The sequence below is a fragment of the Cygnus olor genome, chromosome 10 (genome assembly GCF_009769625.2).
Source record: "Cygnus olor isolate bCygOlo1 chromosome 10, bCygOlo1.pri.v2, whole genome shotgun sequence".
Taxonomy (NCBI): Eukaryota; Metazoa; Chordata; class Aves; order Anseriformes; family Anatidae; genus Cygnus; species Cygnus olor.
The window spans coordinates 15,078,365-15,105,120 of record NC_049178.1 but is presented as its reverse complement, the minus strand read 5'-3'; the positions used below and the strand labels follow the sequence as shown (position 1 = coordinate 15,105,120).

At 41.1% G+C, this 26,756-nt stretch overlaps 1 protein-coding gene across 3 annotated transcripts in view; it reads right to left on the bottom strand.

Moving 5' to 3' along the window:
• Positions 1 to 26,756, bottom strand: part of ATXN7 (ataxin 7) — an 83,163-nt gene that overhangs the window by 49,199 nt on the left and 7,208 nt on the right. For 2 of the 3 annotated variants that reach the window (XM_040568304.1, XM_040568305.1), the window contains exons 2-6: positions 25,677 to 25,763; positions 16,803 to 16,895; positions 11,007 to 11,173; positions 10,522 to 10,803; positions 10,079 to 10,147 (exon numbers count right to left, since the gene is read on the bottom strand). In XM_040568304.1, the coding sequence (XP_040424238.1) occupies positions 10,079 to 10,147; positions 10,522 to 10,795 (343 nt within the window). In that variant the 5' untranslated portion in view covers positions 10,796 to 10,803; positions 11,007 to 11,173; positions 16,803 to 16,895; positions 25,677 to 25,763. Of the gene's footprint in view, positions 1 to 10,078; positions 10,148 to 10,521; positions 10,807 to 11,006; positions 11,174 to 16,802; positions 16,896 to 25,676; positions 25,764 to 26,756 lie in introns of all 3 variants that reach the window. The other variant, XM_040568303.1, reaches the window with a different exon arrangement.

Below are 26,756 nucleotides of genomic sequence, written 5' to 3'. Positions count from 1 at the left end.
GAAGGGACTCGCCGGTTTGATCCCAGCAAACAACACAGTGGTCCGGGCCTCTGCATTTCGGGACACGAGCTGATAGCCTGGGGAACCAGAGGGATACTTCCCAGACAGGGGCCTTCACGTTTCGGGCTCCTTGTCCCCGCTCCACACTGCACAGCAGCCCTAAAACGGCCGGACCCCACAAACCACGGCAGCTGGCTATCGGGGCAGCTCCTGCAGGAGCCCCAGCACAGGAGAGGGCTCCAGCCAGCCCACCGACCTGACACAAACTGCGTCAGGTGCACTTCAGACAACAAATTTCCCCAAGTCCTGGATCACACTCAGTAACGAAAAGTCCCCCTTCAATCATTTAGCCAAGAAAAAGAGTATTTAGGCCAAAAATTTACAATCTGTTACATAAGCATGTATTACACTAACTTGGGTAAGCGATACAGATATATTCACTTTGGCTCAAAACTTCTTTGTAAATTATGAACTGCAATATGGAACAGAAGCTTCTTAACAAGCACGATTTCTAGACAGTTGCTTTGGATAAGCACAACTTACACAGACATGAAAATGAACTTCCCCACTGAAATTCACCTTTAAAGTATTTTTATGAAGTAAATGCTGCCTATCAGGAGGTTTGTTTTAGCTTTTCCTCTCAAATATTTCCACTTAGTACCAGGGAGAACTGGATGACTACAATCTCTCACAGCAGAGCAGAACATAGACACTCAAACAGAGATACTATATTTAAAAAAAACAAACAACAAATTAGCTAGAAGAGCATCCTGAAAACCAGAATTATATTCTTTACAGACCAAAGGCCAACAAAGCCTTCCAGCTGTACGAAGCAAGTTAAACTGCTTTAATACATTTCAAGAGTAACCTTAATTGAAGAGGAACGAAACAGACAATTTTAACATTTCCTGGGAAAATGCCTTATTTTGAAAGCTGCCTTCCAAATGATTTTACATGGCTGACTTAATTATTTGACACACAGTGTTCAACTATTGGGAACGATTTTCACTCCTCTGACATATCCACCAAAAAATAAAGCCAGTTAACCCAAGTTTTCGCAGAGCTTGAGGCCTCTGGATATCCCACACCAGTACAGATTCGCTTAGAAGCGTAACTGGTACAGTTCGCATTGACCTATACCATATAGATGATGTCTCTTTCTCCTTTTGGCATCATTTGCAACGTCCATCTGATAAGAGACAAACATAGGTGACACTAAGCCCTCCTCAGCAGAGTAACCTAGATTCAAATGCTGTCCCTCCAGTTCACAAAGTTACTGGGAACTACCTCGGGAATTTCAGTCAGAGAAAAAATTCATTTCTAATGCCTAGTTTTCTGACATAATAACTTATGTTCAGTAATTAGCTAAAAAAATAGATAATATTAACCATTAAACAATACAAACTAATTCTTACTTGCTGTTTACTTTTGACAACAGACTTCTGTATTATAACTAATCTTGATTTATACTTTAGTTATTCGCTGATATAACATCTCTAACACTCTGACAGATAACCAAGATACAAGATCTACTATATGATAAAACCACGTAGGCAGTCAAGGGAAAACTTAGATCAGATTCACTCTGAAAAGACACACAGCTAAGCATAGCCCAATGGATTTTAGGATTACCAGACAAAATACATGCTGGAAAAGTTGTTTTTTTTTTTTTTTTTTGTTAAGCAACCATCATCTTGTTTTGGAAAACAACTTCAAAGTTGGAATGCGACCATTATTTCACAAATGGTTCATTCAGCAGAGACCAGGGGCTGCTTAATGCAGCACTGCAGGGAGAAAGCAGATCACAGAACCACACCTTAGGTGTAAACTGGTACAGATTTAGTGCTGTATTTTAGCCTGAGCCCAAGGCCAGAGGGTGTCATTCAGGCTATAGGCACCTTGACAAAGCGATGGCTACAATGTCTAGGGGGTAACAATTAAAATGTTTGCATAGCAAAGTATTTCTCTACTGGTTGTTTGATCACAAAGTTCTAGTGAGTGTGGCTATCTTAAAATCGCAAACTGTCTTGCCTGCAGAGCCCAATAACCTGATCCCGCGTCCTCGCTCCAGTCACAAGCAAAACCTTTGTTGACTTCAGTGGCTCATGACAAGAACTCACATCCCCAGATACCACTTTATAAGCTGGCAGCACTCCAGTTTTCCCACTGACAACAAATACTATGTAGTTTATGCAGCCAGTGAAAAAAAACAAAACCCGGCACACATAAAACTGCATTTATGAAGGCCAAAACATAATGGAATTTGAGTGTAAAGGAAAACAAACATCCCATTTACTGTGTATTCAGTCTACTATTTACTTTTCAAATTTAACTCATTAGAGCTTCTGAACTTCATTTTAATGAACGCTGCTGTAGGACATTCAGGCAACCATACCAACGTCAAATAGTCCAACAAACCGTTTTGCAAATAAAACCGTATGAGCTCTAGATTTAAGAAAAAATGCACATCACAGATTTACGACCTCACAGCTGCTCTCTATGGGATTTGAGCACTTCAATCATTTTGTACACATTTTTTTTAGAGTGCCATTTGAGAACGCTGCTTTCTCTATTACACTACAAATGTAGCTGATGAAAGGTACAAGTAAAGTCCTGCTTATCCAGAGAAAAGCAGATCAAGAATACTGCGTAAGTTTTCTGACTGCTATAATCCCAGCAGAAGAGAAGGGAGGCATAACGAATTATCTCTTTCGCCTCTTATTACCAGTGAAGTTTATCTATTAGCTAGGCTGAAGCTATCAACAGTAGAAATCAGGACAGGAATGAGCTTGTAAATAAACAATCTTTCTCATGGGAAAACAGGCTACCACTGAACAGCTTATTCCACAAAGGCTGACAGCAGCGTTTACACACAAACAACTGAGTATTTGAGTACTTACTTCTCATCTACTTGAGCCAAATAACTTAGTACATTTACCAGGAAAGTGACTGTTTGCAAAGCTAGTGATCCAAGTGACGTGGGAAAGCTGTGCATGCAAGCTACTTTGATGAAGCCATACCTCGTAGTATCTGGGGTTACCCAACTTACAACACGAGACAGTTTGAGAGCCAGTGTGCCACCCGTCCTCGCTCACAACACCACACAGCCTGCACAAGCAGGGGTAACTTTTGATTGCAGAAGGCTTTCTAGCAACAGGAACACTGATTGCAACAAATCTTTGCCTTTCATGACAACCGCTTTTACATTCATGCTACTCTTCTCCTTTATACTTGGAATTCCCCTTAGCAGATTTTAAATGCTGCTTACAAACAAAGTATACATGCAAAGCAGTATTCATCCCTGTGATGCACCCCAAGAATATTTAGGAAATAATGATGAGTATCATATATATATGGGCAACTTACGCTGCAGTGCTGATTTCCTTCATTAAAAGAGGAGAAAATAGTTTTTAAGCATCTTAAATACTATTTAGAATACTTGATTACAAATCAAATATTATCATGATCTGTGAAAGCTGAAATCTTTCCTGTCTAAGTACTGATGAGATCACACGTAACCCCAGCTGGCACTTGGCCGTTATAGCCATAGGCTATGCATAGTGAGAAGAGGTGTAAGAACTGCGTGCGTTTCCTTTTCTAGCTCCCCTGGAATGGAAGAAATAGCTTTTAAAATAGTTACCTTAGAGAGAGCAATCTGCATCCTCTTAACCCAGTTTAGTTAGAAGTACCCTTCACCAAGCCTTTTTGTCTTTCCTGCTCTACTTAGAAGAGCGCTGTGTTACCAGCTCACATGGAAATCATAGTTCTGTATAATACTTCTTGCACTGTTCTTCTCTTACTGAGCGTTCGTCATTAAATACTGAACAGATACTATGGAAAAAGCAATACTTAATCAATTATTATCAAGACATCAACTCTTCTGCATAGGAATAACCTAGCTAATCATACATACCACTTAACAAGTGTTAGATAAGAGTGAACTCCTGACCGTACATGCATAGACAGCTATTTCAAAGGTTCTTTAAAAAAAAAAAAAGTGAGGAAGCAGGAATTTAACAGATGGATTGAGGCAGTTTTGGAGCTGCATTTCCAGTGAAAGTCTCCAAGGCCTTTCAATAACAGTCTAATACTCTGGTAATATCTAAAACCTGCAAAGTTTCTTTACAGCATAAAAGATGACACAGTTCTAACTTGCAGTCTAACATCACAATATTCTATTTATAACATGTGACTCATCTCACCAGAAATAATTAAATATTGTAAACAGAACTTGGTTTTAAGTGAAAAAAAATAACAAGGAGGAAGAAAACCAGGGCCTGACACTGCAGATATTCTCACAATTAGCAACCTTTCAAATTCCATGTTTTTCAAGCTCTCTCATAAAGTCTACAATTTTCTTAAACAGCTCATGCACTTTTAAAGTCTCCTTGTAATTGTTTTACAATAATCAGTTCACAAATGCTTAAAATTCTTCATGTAAATAGTCATTTAAGATGTAATGAAATGAAGAAGAGATTTATCTGATTACACCCTGAGCATAGCTACGCAGAATGCCAAAAAAGAAGCATCGCACGTTGTGCTGCTACCTTGAAATATTTATTTCAGTCTATTAAAAATTCTCACAGTGTATTTGCAGGCAGTCAAGGACTATAGAGCCCTCTAAGCATCTTTGACATGATTTAACACAACAAAAATCAACTCAGCAGAGCACCTCCCAAGGCTGAATAAAAACAAATTTAAATTTGAAATAAGATGCTGTCTCTCACTTGTATTTACAATTTAATATTGGAATAAAAGTTTCACCGATGCTTTAATTATTTATTAAACCTGCTGCTGGGAAAATTCTAGACCTTGGGTCTATGTGCTAAAGATGCTTCTAGTGAGCCCTCCTGGCCCAGCCCTGGATCTCACCGCTCAGCCTTTCTGAGCACAGGCTCCAGGAGAACAAGAGTTCATCGCACCCCTCTCAGTACTCTCACAGCTCTGGTAACTTCCATTAATAACAATTAATATAATCGAATCCCAAAGCTTCTGTTGTCTGATGAACGCCCTAGAGGTTCACAGAGTCTTCTTTTTTTTTTTTTTTTGCCCTCCTCCTTACCCCCCCCCCTTCTGCCTCCCCAGGACATATTAACTGTTCATGACCAGAAGTTCAACTGCTATCAGGTGACACGATGCTGAGCAGAATCTGTTCCCACCTGCTCTCCTGATAGATCCCTATGGTAACAAAGTCTTCTGCAGCCACCTACCAAAAACTGACAGCCTGTGCTCTCACAGAAAATTCAGAACGTGCGTTACTAAGACGAGTACAGTCTAAAAACTGTACGAGTGGTACCATGCTACCCGGCCACACAGACAGCATGAATTCTGCCCTGTGAACACTCTGAGCTTATCTAACGCATCAGGGATCATCGCTGAACCAACCTCAGCCTACGCTACCGCAGTTGTCTCCTCGGCATCTCCCTCCACAGCCCCTTCACCTGAAACAGCTGCCGTGCACACAGAGCAACCAAACCTCCTTGGGAATCTCAGAGCCTCGAGTACAAACCGTTACATCACTGGCAGACTTTAAGGATGCTGTAAGGGTGACAAAGAGTTCTTTTTAGCCATCATGCAACAGCCTTTCAATGATAATCGATCAAATCCAGCTCATGACCTAAGTTACAAATGCTCTGCCACCTTCCTCCTCTTCCCGTACTTTCTTGACAGTTATCCGTAAACTGTGCTGACCGTACCAGTGAAGCACTCGATATAGGTGGGACCAAGGGGTTCACAATTAAAAATAAATAAATTAAGAAATAGGTCTGTACATGTAACAGAAAGAAAAAGATGCTTAAGCTCTAGTAAAGACATCCCAAAACTTCAGCATGCACTGGATACGTTATCAAAAACGCATGCACTCACAGAACTTTAAATTTTCTAACCCAATCTCTCTTCCCCACTATTTTATTTTCCATTCTGAGATGCTATAGTTTCCTTAGCACTTTTCTTATTACACCTATGTTTCTAAGTTACTTCATAAGTCGTTGTACCAATCTGACAGACTTTCACCCCAGCCACTCCAAAGGGGTTGCGCACATGTATAAGTATTACTGCAAACGTAATGATTACATCTTTGCTAAGAGCACACATGTTCTTTCTTTCTTAGCCTTGCTAATACAGCCTTGTGGGTTTTGGTTTATTTTTTGAAGGGTGGGGTTTTAAAATAACATATGAGACCGTTGGTAGCAACTGAAAGTTTGCTGGGAGGGGTGGAGGGTTGCTGGTTGGAGAGCCTCGGGGGCCATGCAAGGGTTAAGCCCCAGTCCAAGGACCAGGTTTAGGCCACATAATTTCTACTCAAAGCTCTCCTGATCCACAGATTGAAACGAATCAACCTGTTGTCAAATTTTGCAAGAAGCAAAAGGTCATTCTGTTGGAGCCTGACAAAGTTACGGTGAAGGAACTCTATGCCTGCAACCACAGTTCCATTTAAAGATCATCTTTGCAACAATAATGGGTTAGAAAATGTTTATAAAAGCAAACCAAATCCAACGATGGCCAGCAAGACTCTCCTGAAAAATGATTATGTTTGCTGTTATCAGAGTATGAAGGTTTAACACTAAGAATTTAACACAAAAAAGGAAGTGGCATATGGTACAAATGCATCAACCTCCTTTTACCATCTACTGCATCTCTAAGATGAAGCACGTATGTATAACACAAGTTGTATTTTAAGATGTAAGACAAATGAATGAAAATTACTAGATTTTCTGCCTCGTTTTAGAACGCATTTACAGACTATAACCCAACATGCTACTGTTTCTTCATCGCAGCAAACCATGTGGCAGAGAAGTCACACCTTTAGCTGGTTCACAAATAGCAAGCAATTAAGCGATGGGATGAGCTAAGTTCTGTTGTACGAACTACGTGTGAAAATAACTGCAGTACGATTGCTTCTAACGTGGCCGTGCATTGATAGCACAGTTTGTCATGAGAAGATTTCAGCGTACGCAGACAAAGTAAGACCTAGAGGGTACCTTAAAGTAAGATTTTCCCATGCTGAAGGATGCCCGTTTCTCGTTTCCATCTGTTGGGGATTTTCCACACCAAAAGCGAGCCAAGTGCTTTGGGCCTGTACCATATTACCGTGGTTCTGATTTCTACATCAAAGCTCAGCATGGACTCTTACTGCCTCAGAAAGCGACATGTGGGAAAGCATCCAGTGAATTTCTCACTTTCGTGAAGGTCTTGGAGGATCCCAGCAGGAAAGATTGTACATTATGGATTAGCAGAAGAGAAAGCACATAAGAACAGTGGGTCGGGGAAGTACGAGATGAACACTCGGAGTCTGGGAAGACAACCCAATTTCTACTTGTTACTTCAATGTAAGCTTCGGTATGTCAAGAAGGGTTCGACATAGTAAACACATTTGAGACTTTGAACTAATTTTGGTTTTCTGATCCCTCCATGGAACTGGCATTCCTGACAGGTATTAAGGACTCATCAGGCTTCGCAACAACCAGCACGCTGAGAGAGGAGCTGCCTGAATAGCAAGTAGGAAATTCCAGTGACAAGCGCCTGAAACCCTGCCTCTCTTCAAAGCTTACAGATGATTCTTGGAATTACGTATTTACATCCTTTATTCCTGTGAAAGAATAACAGGCATCCTTCTTTTCCTTTAAAGCATAAGCTGGTAACGTTAACCCTCTTTTTAATACAGCGTTACGGCAACAAGAACACTCACTCTTCGTTCACGAGATCCACACTCTGCTGCCTGAAAGCTTGAAACATGTCTCTCACCATCAGGCAGACTGATGCTGAAGCTAATTCCCACCAGAAGACTGAAATTAGAGAAAGAGCATGTGGGAAAGGAAACAGCTATAACCCAGTGGGTACAGGCCAGTGGGAGCCTGATCTGGAAGTTGACAATTGTTAAATAAAGAAAACAGCTCTTGGTTTTGAACCCAGTTCAAATAAGTGGACTGTAAATTCATGTTCCCTTCTCTCCCTCTCCAGGCCATGAATATTTAATTCTTTCATGCAAACTGGTAGAGTTGCAATGCAAGGTTAAATTAGCCTAAATAACCTTGAAATCCTTTTGTCGAGTTGGGCCTCAGACGCGACGCCCAATCTGAAGAGAAGGAACTTTCTCTATACAACAAGCTGTGTATTTAACCTTACATAAATACCGTGTGGTAAGACAAAAATCTTGAAGTTTGAATTGATTTGGTAAAATTTATAATTTGATTCACATTTTCCATGTTAAGATCCATTGTTTAGACAGCCCAATTACTTAATAAATGTCAGTTCCTCAATTTTGAATGCAAAATTCTTCCTGGGAAAAGGAACCAGTTACAGTGTTCTCAAAACCTTATTTGATAACACAATGCATACACATGCCAGCACGTTTTGCCACTCCCCTAGTTCTTTAAGTGCACACTTAATTAGCACAACTTTATCTTTTGCTCTAATTTGTAGGCTGAGCTCCCTGCAGACCAACTATAGGTGTATGCCAAGTCAGTGTCTCATTCACATGTCATATAGCAGTCAAAAAGACTGTTGGATGTCTGACAGGGCTACTAAGTTCCACCTCTAGATCTTCAAGTTTCTTTTTTTTTTTCATTTTTATGAACTTCCTTCAAGCCATAATCCTACAAGTCATTCACATGGTTGGAGGCAGTGGAGAGAAGCTGTGTCTCTGTGGTCAGCCTATGCAAAAAAAACAGTTTTGTGATCTCTCTCCGGGGGAAAAAAAAAGAAAAAAGATTATTCATCGCCCTGCCAGCTAATCTTTAAAAACTGGAAACCTTAGATGCTTGTATATTATGAGGTAGAAATAAGAAAGAATGTTTGAAAATCCTTATTAGCAAAATCTTTCCTAGGATAATGTGTGCTTATTGTTACGAGCGTTGTTTTAGCATGAGTGATTTGCCTATTCAGAAAAATAAATGAAATATCCAAGAGAAATACTAGATAAAAACTCGTCAATGAAATAATAAAGTGCTTTTCAAATACCCAAGAACTTATACGCACACAAAAGTGATGGCAAAATGGCACAAGCATCTATGAACACCGCAGCGTAGCTTTCTATTGCATCTCTCTTATAGCCCAGTGCCCGTTGAATCTGGTCCTATAAATCAGTTTTTTTTTTTTCTAAGTTTTAGCAACGCTAGAAATTCTACAATAAGTAGACATTTTGATGCAGCTTCAGCACAGATCACTGTCTCCCCATCTTATGAGGGCTGTGCCAGTGTGCTTCAATTTTCACTTGCTGCTTGTAGCTCACAAGCAGAGAAGTGCTGAATCAGATCGTCCCCTAAGGTCCCTGGCAAGTCCCGTCTTCTATGATTGTAAACAAAGTTTACAAACTCACTCTTCCATTTCGAACACTGTCAAATAAGTGACCCGAGTGTAACTGAGCTAGTATTTAAAGCAGCGAGGCCTATTTCACCGCGCACTTCTCAGTAACAAAGTCTGCTGAAGTGAACTTGCACTAACAAGAACACGAAAGTTTTAGGAAGTTGGAAAGAAAAAAAAAAAAAAAAGGAAAGAAAATTGTACATCAAAAGTCAGGCTGTTGCTGCTTTTTCCACTCCCTGCCACACAGTTACCATAACCTACCCGTGTCATTCATCATTTGGTTACAAGCTCGAGCAGCAGTGCTACTTTTGAAGCGAACCCGGCCCTTCGTGTGCTTTTGCTAATCACAGGTGAAAGGTCACTCTCGCTTCGCAGTAACAAATAAACACAGCGCACTGACATGACAGGGAGGGAGACCTGCGTCCAGCAACCGGCACGGATTATATTCCGAGTGAAAACAGGCCGGCTCAAGAGAAGATATTAGCAGCGCTGGTCACGCAACTTCCTTAGGACTGCTTAGGGCCAAAGAAAATCCCACTGAAAACACGGTAAACGCAATGCAGTAAGCGACCTACGTTCAACCTCGGAGTTTTGGTTAGGCGTTAATTTAATAACAACGCCAATCACGTCCCTGGTTGCCAGGCCGCAGGTCCCCGAACTGAAACGCCAGCAGCGACGAGAAGCCTCCTTTCTCCCCCACGCGTGTCCTCTGCTCAGGAGTTGCGAGCAGGAAAACTTCTCTGGGCACTTTCGGTCAGGAACACCCCGCACTCACCTTCTCGGCAGAGTCGCATCGCTTCTCGATTTTTCCCGTATTCCTTGAAACTTTCTTCTAACGCCGCCCCTGCAAGCAGAAAACCCCCAGAGCTCAGCGCCCGCGGTGACACCGCACGGTGGGACCCCCGCAGCCCCCCGGGACGGGGATGAAGGCAGGCGGGGTGCCGCGACGGGGTCCTGGAGCGCAGGACCCGGTGACAAGTGGTGTCCCCGGGGCTAGACGAGGGGAAGGGGACGGCACTGGGGGAACGTTGCTGGGGGACCCGATGCCGTTGGGGGGCCCCGGTGGTGTGGGGGACCCCGCTCTGCGGTGCTGGGGCTGCCCGCAGCCCCGGTGGGAGGGGAGGGGAGAGGGGAAGGGAAGAGAGGGCGGGTTCGGGGGACACGGGGGTGGGCTGGGGGCACGGGGCCGGGCAGGGGCAGCCCCCGCGGGGCTCTCACCGTCGTTCCCGTGCAGTTTAGCAGCGTCGACCCAGTGGCTCCAGGGCTGCCCCAGCATCGCCTCGGGGCTGGGCAGGGACCTGCGCTCCCCGACGGCCGCCATTGCCGCTGCGGTGGCGGCGGGGCCGGCTCCGCTCCCGCCTCCTCCGCCCGCGCCTCCCTCGCCGGGCCGGGGCCGGGGCCGGGCCCGGGGCTGCCGCTGCCGCTGCCTGGCCGCCGCCGCCGCCGCTGTGCGCTGCTCCCTTCTGACGTCACCCGCGGCCCGCGCCGACATTCTTTCCGCTGCTACAATGCACCGAGACAAGGCGGCGGGCGCTTAAGGTGGCGCCGCGCTTAAGGTGGCGCCGCGGGGTTCGTGTGTCCCCTCCAACCCCCCCCCTCCCCCAAGTCCCGAATCCCGCGGTTCCGCCCCAAAACCCGCTGCTCCCCCTCACCACCACCCCACACACACACACACACCCCCCCCCCGCGGGGCTCGGACTCACCTGTGCGGCGGCCCGGGGGCCCGGAGCCGGGTGCCCATGCTGCGCGGGGCGCTGCCTCCTCTCCGCCGCCCAGGTGAGGCGCCTGCGGGCCGGCGGCGCTGCCTCAAGAGCGGCGGGGGGCCGGGCTACGCCGCCCGCCGGGCGCCCCCCGGCTCCATGGGGCGACCCTACAGAAAACAACGGCCGCGTCACGAGCCCGCCCGCCCCCCCCCCCCGCTGCACGGGGCCGGCTTGGGCTGGGCTGTGCCGGGATCGCCCGCCCCGCCCCGCCCCGCCGGGGCCTCCTTAAAACGCGGAGCCTCCTTAAGGGCCCGGCCACCGGGGCGGCGGCACCGGCACGGCTCGGGGCGGCCGCCGGCCTCCAGCCGCCGTTAGGGCAGGGGCTGGGGGCCGCGGGTCCCGGGGCCGCGGGTCCCGCCCGCAGCCTTGCTGACCCACCCGCCTTTCTTCTTAACTGCCCCCCTGGCCGGGCACTAAAACCGACCAGGATTTGGGGAAAACGCTCTCCCGGCCAGTAAACCGTCGCTAACGAAGTTGTGAGGTTTTGCAAAGATCAAGTTATTTAATAAATGGGTTCTTTAGATTTTTGTTAATTGGTACAAGCGACTCTCTCCCGGCCCCCTTTCTGGTGCTCGGCCGCCACCCACCTGCTCGCCGCGGCCCAAACCTGCGGCACCCCCAGAAAATAAATCTCGACGGCGTGGGACCAAAGCCGGCAGCGCCGGGGGTCGCCCGTCAGTCACCTACGTGGTATTCGCAAAACCAAGCAGCCGAAATGCGAACGGCAAACAAAATGGTCTGCGCGGCCCCGCCGCAGCCCTGCGGAGGTGTGCGTGCACGCTCAGCCCAGGCTTCGCTATTCTCGGTGAAACGCAACCCTGGGAGCGCGGCACTACGACCCGCTGGAGATGTGCCTTCCCTCGTTTGTGCGTATAAAGGATCTGTCCACGCACAAGCACGTCGGGCAGTCAGCGCAGGGGGTGGGATAGGCTGTAATTATAGGGACAGTTTCAGTGGTCCGCCCAAGCGATAATTTCTGTCGCACGCGGAACGTATCTTGTAAAACTGCACATCTGCTCCAGAACAGCGAGGGAGACTCTTCTCCCCTGCCGCTCGCTCCAAACCTACCTCCTTAAAAAATTCAAGCTCTATAAGATTTAGATAAAGACGACAACTTCTGTTGCAGGCAGTTGTAGCAGGACTAACAAAGGCTATCGATCTCTTGAGCTGGGTCCTGATCTGTCGGTTACACCTGTTCCTAACTGAAGTTTCCCAAAAGAGTGGAATCTTTCCTCATCTTAGGTCTGCGCATGAGCAGGAGGTGCTTATGGGGCCAGAGTTGAGAGGTAAATGATGAATGAAGGACACTATTCCTTTATTAATTACCAAAGAATATACTTAAAAATATAAATAGGTACTTATAATGAAAGATAAAAACATCAGTGGGAAATGTCAGTCAGGTGCTAAGCAACCTTGAATTTCTGAGCAGAACCTAAACTAATTTTATGGTGTAGAAACCAGACAGGAAAACAAAAATTTATTACCGATTTCTTTCAAACTTAGTTCCTCAAATTTACAAAAAAAATCCTCCATTATTATGAATTTTACATTGATCCTAAAGCGAATAGTGATGGGTGTCCATACAGAGCCATAGAACACCAACACCTGCCTTTTAATAGCAACAAATTTTACCGTGATATATCTAATTAATGCTCTACATCATGATACTTTTCTTTAATCATTACTGACGTATGTATGTCAAAATACACAAAAAATAAAATGGCTTGATTTGGCAAAATTACTTTTGATTAGCTAAGTGCTTTAACAAGCTAATAGATTATCAACTTTTCAGTTTCTAACGTTGATACTCATCAAGTTACTCAGAAGTGCCTCTTGCTTTAAAAGTGCCAGCCAAAGAGGTAAAGCATACGCTACCTTTATTTCAAAGATTTTTTTTTCCTCTTTCAAACCTGTTGCTGTGTTTTATTCCCCTCCTTCTTTCACAACTTATTTTTCCTACACATACCCACTCAAGATCTAATTCTGCAGCCTGGGCCTCTGGCTGTCCTTTAGTAAACTTTCTTCCTGTAGTGATTTTTTTTTGCACTGTGTCGTGAATGCATCAGTATTCCAGCAGAGGGAGGAAAGTGGCAGCAGAAAGATCGGTTCATCAGTTCAGTGCACAAGACCGATTAGTCAGAGAGCAAGAATAGGGACAGATGAAAAACTCATTTTAAAAGGACTGGAGGTGGAGAGAATATTCTTTTCCACAAGCCCACTATGCTGAATATGCCTTTTTTTTAGGCACACAAGTTCAATTATATTGTTTCCGTAGTGCTATACATGGATGCATTGACGATTTTAGGGGTAAACCCCTGAAAATCCATCATGTTAGAAGGAGGACAGAATTCAAAACACACGTACAAGTTGTAAACTGTAAAGAGGTGACTGTTATGAATCTGAGATACCCAGGTAAGGAATGCGGTCATTCAAAATTCCCTTGGCAATCACTGGAGAGCCAGGGATGCTTTTGAGATCAGCTTGGTCCCTCCTGGTCCCAAACAGTTTTTGAAGAAGCCCTTCTCTTCCCATAGACCATGCAAGACAAGGATGACCCTGCACCTGAATTAGGGTCCTGTATTAGGCACCCAGAGTCAAGAGGGATGAATCTGGTCAAGAATAGCTCCTTTAATCACGCTCCTTTAACAGGACAACGTTTTCCAGAAACGCTACAATTTAAGGGGTTTAACTAAGAAAGCAAAACGGCACAAGGAGCAGCACTGGGACTGAGATTGTGGTCAAACAACCACACACTGCTTGTGTGTGTGAGTGAGAACATACATCCAACTCTCATTCATCAAAGAGCTGAGAGGGAAAAAAAAAAAAAAACACAAAACAAACATGGAGGAGTAAGTTAAGCTCAGGGACAGAGGAAGTGGAGAAGGAAATGTGAGGCAGGAAAACAGAAAGCAGCAGATAATGTAGAGAAGAGAGCCAAATAATGGGGGTGAAGAAAGCATAAACAAACAAACAAAGAAATACATCACAGCCTGTGAAAGGACAGAAAGAATGAAGTCAGGAAGAGGAAAGGAAACACACAAGAAAGGAAAACCACAGTTTCAAAGCTCTCTAAACAGATTTAACGACATATTAAACACGGTCGGTAATGTTCTGCTGACATGCATGCCTACAAACAGCATGCAACTGCTTAAAACTCCAGAGGACGGTTATTTTGTGTCATGACACTGCAGGCATTTTTTCACCTGTACTGGCAGGTTTCATTCTTTTGCCAGGTGGTCCTGGGAAGCTGTTCAAACAGGGAACACCTTAGTCAGGTGTGTCGTTAGAATCTATGAGACAACCACCATAAAAGACCTGAGATACGATAATTCTTATCTGGAATGAAAAAGCAAGGATGAGTCTGCAGCTGAACTCTTTTACGAACAGAAGAATAATGATACGATTGATTTGCTGGTGATTTTCCACAATGACTGCAAAGGATGCATGAATTAGAAGTGTGAAGGGGGAGACAGGGAGAGCCTGCAAGGGTGTCATTTTATCAGTACTGAGAAGAAAAAAAAATAGTGGATTCATAAAAAGAAGTCTACTGAGGAAAAGATCTGAGGGGCATTACAGCACTAAAGGAAATCAAGTAACTTAATTATAGCCAAAAAGTCTAAAGTGAACAAGAGGGACTTAAAAACTAAGAACAAATACTATTAGCGAAGACTTGTTGGTAAATGGGATTCAGGCTGAAATGACAACTCGAGCAGCTGATACACTGAAGCAATATCCTGACCCTGGTGTCAGCTCCTGTTGACAGCAGTGGAACTGGGAACACATCTCGTGCATTTTAAAATGTCTCCAGTATGAGATGTATAGGAATATAATTGGGCAAGCAGGGAGGCAAGAGATAAAAAGTTCATATAAATCAGCATGTCCAGGTGATGAGAGAACTACCCAGACAGAACAAAACAGACCATTTCATTTAAGCCACGCCACAGAAAAATATTAATAGATTACTAACATGCATTATGGTAATCTGTAGTTCACTCTCACCTCCAGTGAAATCAACCAACTTGTCCCTTTATACACAGGACTGTGATCCCTCAGGATAATAATCATGAGCAGCATGTGATAAAAACTCAATCACCAAACCATAACAGTCTATAATCCTTTTCCCACAGATCCTGGAAACAGGTTGATGTGTTTAATTTTATTTATGACTAACACTTCAAAGGGAGATGAAGGTGCTCAGAAGTGTTGGAATACATCTGCCTTAAATACTAGAAAGTGAAATTATTGTGGATACTTACTATAACCCATGTGTACCAGGGAGAAGAATAATACTGTTAGGATTAGAAAATTAACTTGAAGTATCTGTTTCTGAAGAGAAGTGGAAGCAAATCAATGTAAGTAAATCTGAGAAGAATTGTGCATTGGGATGTGAATGCAATGGACAACCCCACAAGTTTAACTAAACTTCACGATGACTACATTGTGATATTAAAATAACATAACATTTTAGGACCCAAATGATAAATGTATGCCATGGCCACTCCCTATAAAATTTATAGCATCTGTCTTATAAAATATATTGTATCTAACGAAACATTGCAAACACTTCCTTCTTTACTTATCAAATGTGACTTAAATGCCCCTTCAATTCCATGTGCCAGAAATTGCACAACCTTGCAAACAGTACCCACAGGTAACAGTTTTATAATATTTCTCCTTCTGAAGTAGCACCTGTCTTCACATAAACTTTCCAAAAAGAATTTTCAAATGCAATATGGAAGGTTAAAAAAGGAGTTTTGGCTGAGCTGTTCAAGAGAACAGGGCAGTTTAAGAGCCACACCATGACAAACATTCCTCACTCTTCTTGAGCTCAGACTAACTCTGCCACTTAAATAAATTCTGCAGACCAGCTCCATGCTAACTGTAATGGCCCTTTCTGCTACAATCTATTTTAAAATATATTAAAAGATGATTTGCACAGCAAATATCAGTCAGACTGTAACAGACTAGATTCTCCAAGTCTATGCATAAGAAAAATGAAGACTCTGAATGAAATCTTTTCTTTCACTCTAATAAGTACACAAAATGGTGAAATGCATATGATGATATAGAGTAGAAATAAAGGCTGGGGAAACAGAGAAAGAAACAGATACTGTGTCAGTGAATTTGCAGTACCTGATCATCTGCAATACCAGCTTTTTAGCCAAAATTTCACTTTATTATCATCATTCTCTCTTTGTCAGGTATCTGTACAGTTCTTGCCTTAGTATAAAACTCTACTTTCTGAACATGTCAGACAACGGCACTGACGAAGCTGGTAGGCTGTGACTTATACCAGAGTATAACAGCCTTCAAATACCTTAAAGTACCACAGAAATGTTGAAGTAGACAAAACTAATTATTTAGAAAAAGTTTATGCCTTCTAAAATATAATTAACAAATCTAAAATGTTAAATTGCCTGTATGCCAAACCTTCCTTGACCAGCTCATTTCATCTAAGCGACTGAAATGTGTCATACAACTTGATTTTATCTTAAGGTTTGACTGCTCCATGCTTGAACTCCCTTTAGATTGATTGTAAGGTCGCTTTATTTCCCACTGAAACATATATTAAACACCTGCATTTTTTTTTTTGGTTAAAAAGTCTCCCCACTGCATCTGGTAACACTTCAGACTTGCTTTGCAGCCCTGTTAATATCCTGTTCTCCACGCTTCTCACTTCTAAAGTGTGTGAATATTATGCTTAAGGAAAATATGTGGGTAAGCATGTCACAGTACCTTGAAATTACGGTGAATCGCTGGGTTGATTTATCAATTGATCTTCATCTGTTCAGATTTTGGAAGCTTTCTCTAACTTGTAGCTGATTAATTCTGAAACAAAACAAAAGGAGCACAGCAGTGAGGCATTTGAAACCTTATCTCAGTTTCATAACTCTGATTATATCTATTTAAAAGCTAATATGAAGCATTTTATCAACTCTTACAAATACAGTTCCTGCAATGGAGTTAAAACTGAAAGGTAAGCAGGGAACCGTTACACACTCTTATGTACAGAGCAGCTCTTTAAATGGCAGCCTGACATTACCAGAAAGGTATGCATTGGTTCAAATCTCAATCTTCAGCCCAGTTACTGCACTCACATCGCCGATTACTGACCAGATTTCCAAGCAGAAGGTTGTGTCTGTATCACAAGCCGGTAACACGACTGCACTGGGTTTTCTGCTCAGGATTTTTCTAGAATACAGCGTGACTCCAACAACACGAGCTCTTGGTACGCAGTCATTGACATTTTTACCCCCATGTCATAGAACGTAGATAGCTGAAAATGATCCCTCATGTAAAAGTCATTGGTGACTATTACTCTATAACTGATGCAGAGTTTAATAAAAATTAGGAAGATAAATGAACTGAGGCCCTTCCTACAAGAGGAACTTCCATCATCGCAAGCTCAGGGTTTTTAAATCCTTTCATTTAATGCTTGTAAACTTACCATTTACATAAATTTAAGCATGGTTTGCTTTGGTTTACATAAATCAATGTCCAATTGGTTAAAGCTAAACCAAAGCCCAGTTAAAACTTAAAAATTATTTTCATCCATCCTCGTGCATGGGTTATATTGAAGATCAAATAATTGATTTTTGTAAGTGTTTTGAAATTAAACTAGCAACTTTTTTTCATCTTCTGAGAAGTCATGAAGTTAGCTATAAATAAGCCAATCTAGTGCTGGGGACGCACGACACTTCAGAGAGAACTATTTTTTTCCCCTCCAAGGATTAAAGTCCAGACAAGAGGAATGCAGTCCAAGAGGGCATCCAAGCCACCCCACAGGCTGGAGGGCTCTGCCCCAACGGAAGGTGCAGAAGGGAGCTTTCCTTGGCTTCTGCTGCTTCTCTGGAAAGCCGTCTGCAAACCGAGTGCATGCTTTTAAATTCTTTTTATGCAGCGAGGATAAAACCCTCTTTTCCTTTCAAACTGCAATTTACCAGCTGACGCTGCTTTGACTGAGATCACCTACAGATATATTTGCTATTTCTAACCTTTACTAAGGTTTACCCTGCTCAGTGAGGCACTTGATCCTAGGAAGCACATCAGAGCTTAATGATATTTTAGTTATTCAATGAAATAAAATAAAAATCTTGTCTTCAGTGGACAACACTTGACAGCAACTACAGCATTATTTCTCCCTCTCCTCTGCATAGTTCTGCTTTACGGTTAATAGGACTCGAGGTAACTGATCATTAACAAATTTCTACACCAGTAGATCTCTCAGAAATTTTATTTCCTTTTTAGGCATACAACTCTCATTGAATAATACAATATTAAAAGTTTCTCTTCAACTCTTGCTGCTGCTCATTGGGAAAGGAAATGTAGTGTTTGGCAAAAGTCTTTTTTTCCTCTTTGTCTGTTTAGGACATGAAGACTGAATTCATACAGACCATCCTCCTTACAGATCATTCAGTGCTTAGCCTCAGAGCCTCAATCCCTTCAAGCATATCATCTCCCTGCTGTGAAGGTAACTCACTCCTTCATCTCTACCCTAATTTCTTCAGGGGATACAGGAGCTCTGCATGCAAAATGCCTTTTCTTTTATCCTGATTTAAATGATACTAGTTGGATAAAAGGCAAATTCCATTGCTTCACACAAAAATGAAAACAAAAAACTACCTATAAAACAAAACGCTTTCCAAAGACTTAAATATCTAGGAATTGGGCAATAAGTAAGTGGTAAGTACAAACAATGAATCAGATGAGGGTGAAGGAAGGAACAGTAAAATTTTTATTCCTATATACAAGGGAACAGAGCATACTATGTCACCACCTGTGAATTTTGCTGTAGGGATTACATCTGGAGTCGAGTTTGAAGGAAGTTAACAGAGTAAATTTCAAAAGAATAAAGTGACAGCTTAACGACTCTTTAAAGAGAGCTCTTTCTCTGGATGATAGGTGGCAAAGACCAGGAACGATTCTTACTGAGGATTTACAGCAGGTCAATTACAACCACAACTGTCAGCAAAGAGTATTGTAAGGAAGAGATCAGATGATTGAGAATAAGGCACGAGGAGCTCACTCTCCAGAAGGCAGGCACTTCGGTGCACTGGGAAAGGGAGAGCTGGCTGAAGGATGAAAAGATGACAAAAACAGTCAAAGTGGCAATCCAAGAAAATGAAAAAAAAAAAAGAAAAAAAGGCATTTTCAAACCAATGAAGCAGACTTAGTGTATATGACTAAATATCAAAGAAATCTGGTTGCGATTGCTACTTACTACTATGCGATATAGGAAACCACAATCAAGCAGAGCAAAAGCTATGTCCCAGCCAAAACTGTATCTACATAGGCATACATAAGTAGTCATGATGACTAATGAATATTATCCATTTAAGGGGAAATACATTTACATGAAAATTGCAATTGCAAAATAAATACAGGAAATGTAAATGTGATAAAGCATCCCTGACTATTGAAAGTATCAAAACAAATGCCTCAATTATCCAAACTCCATTAACTCCTTTTCAGATGGCATGTCAGAAATATGTAACAGAGCACATACGTGAGTTTTGGAGCACTCTTTCTCCTTTGTTAGGTACAAAATATATAAACATTTGAGAAAAAATACAATATCTACATTTATGTAAACAAGGATTTAGATATGTTAAGTATAATCATTGCAAAATTGGGCTTTATTTTGACATATTATGATTATGGGCATAACCTAATGAGGTCTTATTCTGCCCCTTAGAAAAATGGGCTGGGGAGGTCTGTATTGAAAGAACACGAGATGGCCAGGACGAGGCTATGGGCTGCCATTATGGCTAGCGAGTAGCTCAAGACTAAAACTGAGCAATTCTGAGGTTGATCTCATTTGTGCTGGAGATTGGCTCCTGACCTGCCCATTACAGAGTATCAGTGGGTCAAAGATGATAAAAGAACTATAAACACTACCAATTACATAACTGGTCCTCCTACATCCCTTAGGAGATGCAATTCTTTACATCTTTACAGATCCAAAAAAAAGTACCAGTTACATCTTTTAAATAGAGACTAGGTACCAAACTTCTGTAAATACCAATTAGAAAGTTGCAGCCTCTCAAGACTTCATAATTAGTATGTATGCAAATATTAAATATTTCGCACAAGTACTTAAATATTTCCTCTGTATTTATAAAAACACAAATGTAACAGAATATCCAGCGCAAAAACACAGTAATAATGCACGGTTATTCTAAAACTGTGTCAAACGTGTATAGGTATCTTCGTAGATAATGAGAAGGGTCAATTAAGATACTAGTTACTTAAGTTTATTTAATAACTAATACCTTAGTCAAAGGAGAAGTAACAATGCCCTTGGAACAACTTACACTAAACTGATAAAAACTGCAAAATAATTGCGCACAGCAAAGTGTACTTGAGCTATCTTAAATTTGACTAGTGTCATTTTCCTTTGCCTAATTACAACAGAAAAAAGATTAGCATTCATTATTTCCCTTGGCAACTCATCACTTATTTTAGTTTTATCTTGCAACAATTTTTCTTTTAACTTAGAAGTTTTCTTCAGTGGTACGATTAACAAAGTCATAAGAAGCCTTTGCATACTGCACTTCAACTGTGGAAATGCAACCACACAAAGCATAGAACAGAGAGGCTAAAAAATATTTGGTTTCAGAAATAAAAATATTCTATAAGCAGGTATCTTGTCTTCCATTTCAAAGTACCTACTTCCTCCACTGTGATTTATGTCACCATTCGAAAGCTCAATCTATAAAACACATTAGCTTACTGCAGCAAACTAAGGTAAATAATGACAGTTGAAATTGTATTTATATGTTTCTTTAAAAAGTGTATTTGTATACACCTGTAGAGAAGAAAAAGGTATGTTCTATGTTTTGTATTTTCTGGAATAGGAACATTTCATACCAATTACAACTTGTACTACATCAGAAACACAAGCAACAAAAGACTGGTAGCAAGCAAAAAAGATACCGGACATCAGAATTTTCCATTTTTCTAAAAATAAATGAAACCTTGATTAGCTCATTTAAAAGCATTCACAGAGTAAGACAACAGTGTTAAAAAGGATGCACAAACATATAATATAAACAGATATTATTCAAGACAGAAAGGCACAGCTAATCAAGACAATGCAGAGTACACGATTAACATGATTTGCAGAATTTATTACTGAGCTCCCCTGTTAAATGTGATATTATTCAAACTACACAGTCATGGTTATTGCAGATTAAAGATTACAAATTAGCTCCTCATGTATATCATTATTGTGAGTGGTTGCATTTTATCTGTCTAATTTTATATTACTGCAGGCAGATGAAAGTCATCTTAAAATCTGACTCATAATTTAGGTGCCATACCACTAACCTGGGCAGAGACGTTGGTTCCTACTCGGGCACAACACCATTCTCAATGTAAACAAAGGATACCGGCATGCACCCGGGGCTAAGGATGTCAGCATTTTTCAAACACCTTTCTGACTGTTCCATTTTATGGTGATGCAATATGACCTACATTTTCAATGGCCAAAGAGAGACAGAGAGATAGAAAGGGAGGAGATAGAGAAAAGAAAGACAGAGAGACCTTTTCTGTCCTTATCCTCCATTAACTAAAGCTTTAGCTGTCCCTCATGAGGACGGTAACGGACAAGAATAAAAGCAGAATAGCATCACAGTAGATTCTGAGTGAGAAGCTGAAGGATACAGTAGCATAAGAAACAGCAAGATTTTTTTCTTCCACATTCCTGTGAACAAGTAAATAGCAACACCCTCAATAGGAAAGAACAGCAGGATCAGTAATTTTATTACAGATTGCCAGTATAAAGCTGTCTGTAATGCAGATGCTTATTTTGCCACCTTATATTTCCCATCATGTTCATAACACTTCATTTTTATGTATTCATTTTAGATATCAAAATGAAAGACAAAATAATACGCATCGTTATCATAATTTTTACAGAGAAATCGAGGAAGAGAGAATGATTTGCCACAGTTACCAGGCCCAGCGCAGGGTTGGGAACAGAAAGCATCACTCTTCATTATCTCTGTACCGTGCAATCTATTAGGAACTGTGATACCTGTCATACTAACATATAATCTTGACATAATTCCAAAATTATCTCTATCATGTCTCTCCTGCATATGATCCTCACACAAAAAAACGTACTGGATTACTGCTAACTCTCAGAAAGCTTTCTTTTACAAATGATAAACCACATTTGTCAAGCTGTCTCTGGAAATGCACTTGACTGTGAACTGCAAAGCCTGACATAGAGTTCCAATGGTATTTTTCAATATAAGAATGTAAAAGTAAAGACCTAATTGCAGCTTTAGTTGCTTTTTCATTTTTCTGCAACTAAATCACCTTTCCTTTCAAAAACTGGTATTTTTCCAGGGTTAAACTAGTATGTTAAAAAATTAAGGCTTGTTGATAGGACTATAGTAAGCAAAAATCAAGATATTTTGTTTTTCAGCTACTGTTTTTAATGCAAGTACTGTCTTGCAGAACATTTGCCAAGTGCTTACAGCATCACAGCCCCTTTACTAATGCTGGTATACATACATATACACAATATAGCAGTAAATCATTTTCTTATTATCGAGACTGAAGGCCAAAATTTGATCTTAAGTATACCTCTGTAAATCCAGAATGACTCCAGTGCGTTCCAAAGAGTTTCTTGGGATTTGCACATACGTAAAGAAGCCTGTAATTTGGCACTGAGTTTGAAACCAGACATCAATAAAATTTATAGATTAATTCCTGCTTTTGACCTGTATTTATTATAACAATAGCTTCCTTATCAAACAGTATTCATCTCCTGAAATGCAATCATCCCTACACAGTGAGTACTGACAAATCGCTGTTCCTTTGCTTGAGTGCTGCTGCCTTTTATAACTGCAGTGTTACATCCAACTGGTTAGGCAGGCAAACAGCACCCAGATAAAGAAAAGGAAAGAAAAAAATTGAAGCCTATCCTAATACAAAAGGAAGAAAGAGTCAAGAGACAGAGTGCTAACAGGAATGAAAGAAATGGATTACCTGTAAAAGAATGGGAGGGAGATTAGACATTAAAAGGAGAGGCTGGACATTGCAAAAGGAGGATGGGGGACAGGGTTGAGGTGGAAAACGATGTCTGAATCAAGAAGAGAACTACTTCTTAAATGACACGTGCCCATAAGACTGTGAGGAAATCCTCGATGATTAAAATCAGATTACAATCACACATTCCTCCATTCCTGTTATCCCTGGTTGCAGCTTGTTCAACCTATCTCACGCTCTGAAATGGAATTTAGCGGGAGACAAGTATTCCTCCCATTACAAACACAAATCTGCTCCTGTTAATGTAGAACAAGAGTCTTGCGGATCTAAAAACAAAGTCACTTCACTATTTTCAGTGTTACTAAAGCTCTCTTTTGTGAATGTTTCACTGCACCGCTTTCTCAGTTACTCTTATTCAATGCTGCCTTTTTTTTTTTTTTCTTTCTTCATAGCATCTCTGTTTCAGTCCAGAAGGGAGAAAAGCTGAGGTGACACTTTTATTGCTGCCCAACACCATAAAAATTCCAAGTAGAGAAGCCAGCCAGTGCGGAGATTAGCAGGGTTCAAGCCAAACCACCCAAAGTGATCCTTCCCTTCTGCCTACCAGTGACTGCCATCTAGAGTCAGAGACACCAGCTCACAAGAAAGGAAAAAAATGTTACAGCAATGAGAGAAATGTTAATCCCAACCGCTCAAAAAAGCAGTAATTCATAATTTAGAAATTTACATCTACCTTAAAAAATTACTTGAGGTTCTCTTCTTAATGGCTAATTTGAATCTGGCTGATTCATTCTGGCTAATGAGCATTTGGTCCATGTCTCCCAGCTTTTCTTTTTAAACATGAAATGGCAATTTCCTTTTGTTATAAACACTGAAGTTGTGTATGTGGAGAAAATATATATGAAATAGCACGAGAAAATATATATGAAATAGCACTACACCGCTTTTCAAGTAAATCCTGTGTTTCGGACTGTTCGCTCATACTAAGAATCTGAATATGAAATTTCATCCTCAGGCGAAGATGCAAGTCGATACATACCTTTATAAGACTACCTGTGTAAAAACACTGACAAAAACTTTAACATTGATTCCATTACAGATACTAATGACATTAAAATGTCTTCCTAGTACATTAAGCTTAATTTTAAAACCTTGTTTCATTTTTAAGAAATATATTCATATTGACCCCAACATACTAATGGCTTAAATGCCTACAAAAGCCCACTTAAGCCGATAGGATTTCTTACATAGTGTACAGACTTTTTATTATACGGTATAAAAAATAAAGCCCCCACTTTGCAATGCTCTGCAATAAATTTGTCTTCTCACTCTCTCAGTCCCTAAGTCTCCTTTAAACTAAGGAATTACATTCTTTTGGCACTTCTTTACATGCCACATTTTTCAACTCTTTAAGCAATTTCACTGGCATCTCCACACTTCCTCTTTCCTAATTTCATTCAACACAGACCCTGGTCTCCCGCAAGTGTGTAGTTAATTAATACTTAATTTCAAAACTGAAGGAGATTGACCGGCCTGATTTTCATAAACTCAGGATCCTTAATAATTTTTTTGTTGTTTGTTTTTTTGTTTTTGTCTACCAAAGTTTAGGAAACTCAGCTGGAACACAATAGGCACTCCTTCCATATGTGGTGTCCATACTTATAAATAAACCTAGCAGAAGTATATGTGATATTCCTATCACTTAAAAACTCAAGTCATGTTCCCAAGATAATAAAATGTCATTATTATGGTGTGAGCTCAAATAGAAAAAGGAGGTTGGCCCCACTGCCCAGCAGCAGAACTATGCACATTCCTGTTGACATCACAGATGGTGCACAAAGAGCTGGTGAAGCACTAGAAACCTAGAAAGCTGCTTGCCAAATGGGAAGAAAAATAAAAAGCCAAAAATTAAACTGAAAGCTTCAAAGTAGATCTTTGAAAAATGTAACCACATTGTATTTTTGTACACAAACTCCCAATAGTTACAGTTTCTAGCTTTTGAAGCATTTGTAGTCCTAAAGCATATTCTACTCTTTAAGCTTTCAGTTCTCCAATAACACCAGACAACTGTATCAAAGTGTTAACGCTCCTGGTAATACAGACACTTGTCTGGGAAGACCTTTGACTGGACATCAGATGATTTCGGGCAAAAGAAATAATGGAATTTCAAATGACACTTTCCTTCTTTCTCAACTACAAGGACAATGGAGCCTAGCAAGGTTTGGGCCCCGCCAACAACTGGATTAGCAGAAATCATTCCTCTTTAACTACAGTGACACGTAGTTAATATTTTTTTTTCCTATTTCTGTAGCTTTGTCAAAGAAAAAAATCACATTTTGATATGAATTACTGTAATGTTGTCTGCAACCACAAGAAACAGTCCTTACCCATACCTACTAGAAGCTGTCCTGTGCTAGGGCTGGTCATTATTTATCTTTCCCCAAGCAATGACAGCTGCTTAAAAGGTAGGACCTGCACAGAAGCCAAGGAGAACAACTGCTTAGTGAGGGAAGCCTCTCTGAAGGAGTAACACCTCTCGCAGCACCCATCTCCACGGAAAAGCAGCAAGCACCAGCAGCAAGAGAGATCCAGAACAGCGGTCGTACTCACTGATGCAAGCAGAAAGAGAAGAAAACGTAGGCTGCAAAATGGCTGTCTTAGAGTTGCAATCTCTGTGCCAAATTTAGGAGGCCAGTCCTAGAAAGACATGATGGGGAACAGACTCTATAAAGAGGCAATTACAAACACAAAGATTCAGCATGAATAATCCAGTCATTAGGAAACTCAATACCGGTATTGCTACCGTACTACAAGTCTATGCCAACGCTTGAGATCACTGGTGGCATACGCCTGCTCCTCCAAAATAAGTAACCATCATGCTTTACTGTACCAGTTTAAAGGGAAAAATCAATCAAGAGTCTTACACACTTGGGGCCAAAAATATTACATACAGTGAAAACATTTTATTGTCGACGTTTTCAAAGATAAAGCCTATCTTGAAACGTAAACACCACGCAGCCCTGTACTATTATTATCATGGCACACAGGATGCAGCTCATGGTGTTAATAATTCATCCAAAAGAAAAGTACAACCTCAGCAGTTTAAGTTATGTGCAATTAAAAAAAAAAAAGGAGCTAATTTCAGAATTAGGGCTTAATGTTTGTTTGTTTTAAAAAAAGCTAGTCATTTACCTTAGTACTGTGCAAAAATCCCACCGAAATCACTTCGATGCCTCTCACTAGTACAGTTCAAAATAAGTTCAAGAGCTTGCAAGACCAGGACAGATTTCTTTAACATAAACATTTGAAAATAGCAGCTCTTGAGCTACTTCCTTCCATGTGTTTGATGACATTTTATCTACAGTTACAGCTAGTTGCTCCTGTTTGTACAAGTCTTTCACGTAACAGCAGGAAAGAAAAGCTTTTCTAGAAACTGGACTGTAAATACCCTCCTATTCCAATCCTGGCAAAGCAGCTGCAGCTCAAGTACAATTTAGTTTTTTCTTTCTTTTTTTTTATTTTATTTAAATTAAATTTCAAACTCCTTACATCATGCAAAAAAAAAATCCCATATGTTTTATTTTAATATGCATATGCACAAGTTTATTTTAGAATATTATATTGTTCAAAACTGTTCTAACTTTACATAAACACACACACCAAAAACCACAAGCAGATCTCAAAAACGAA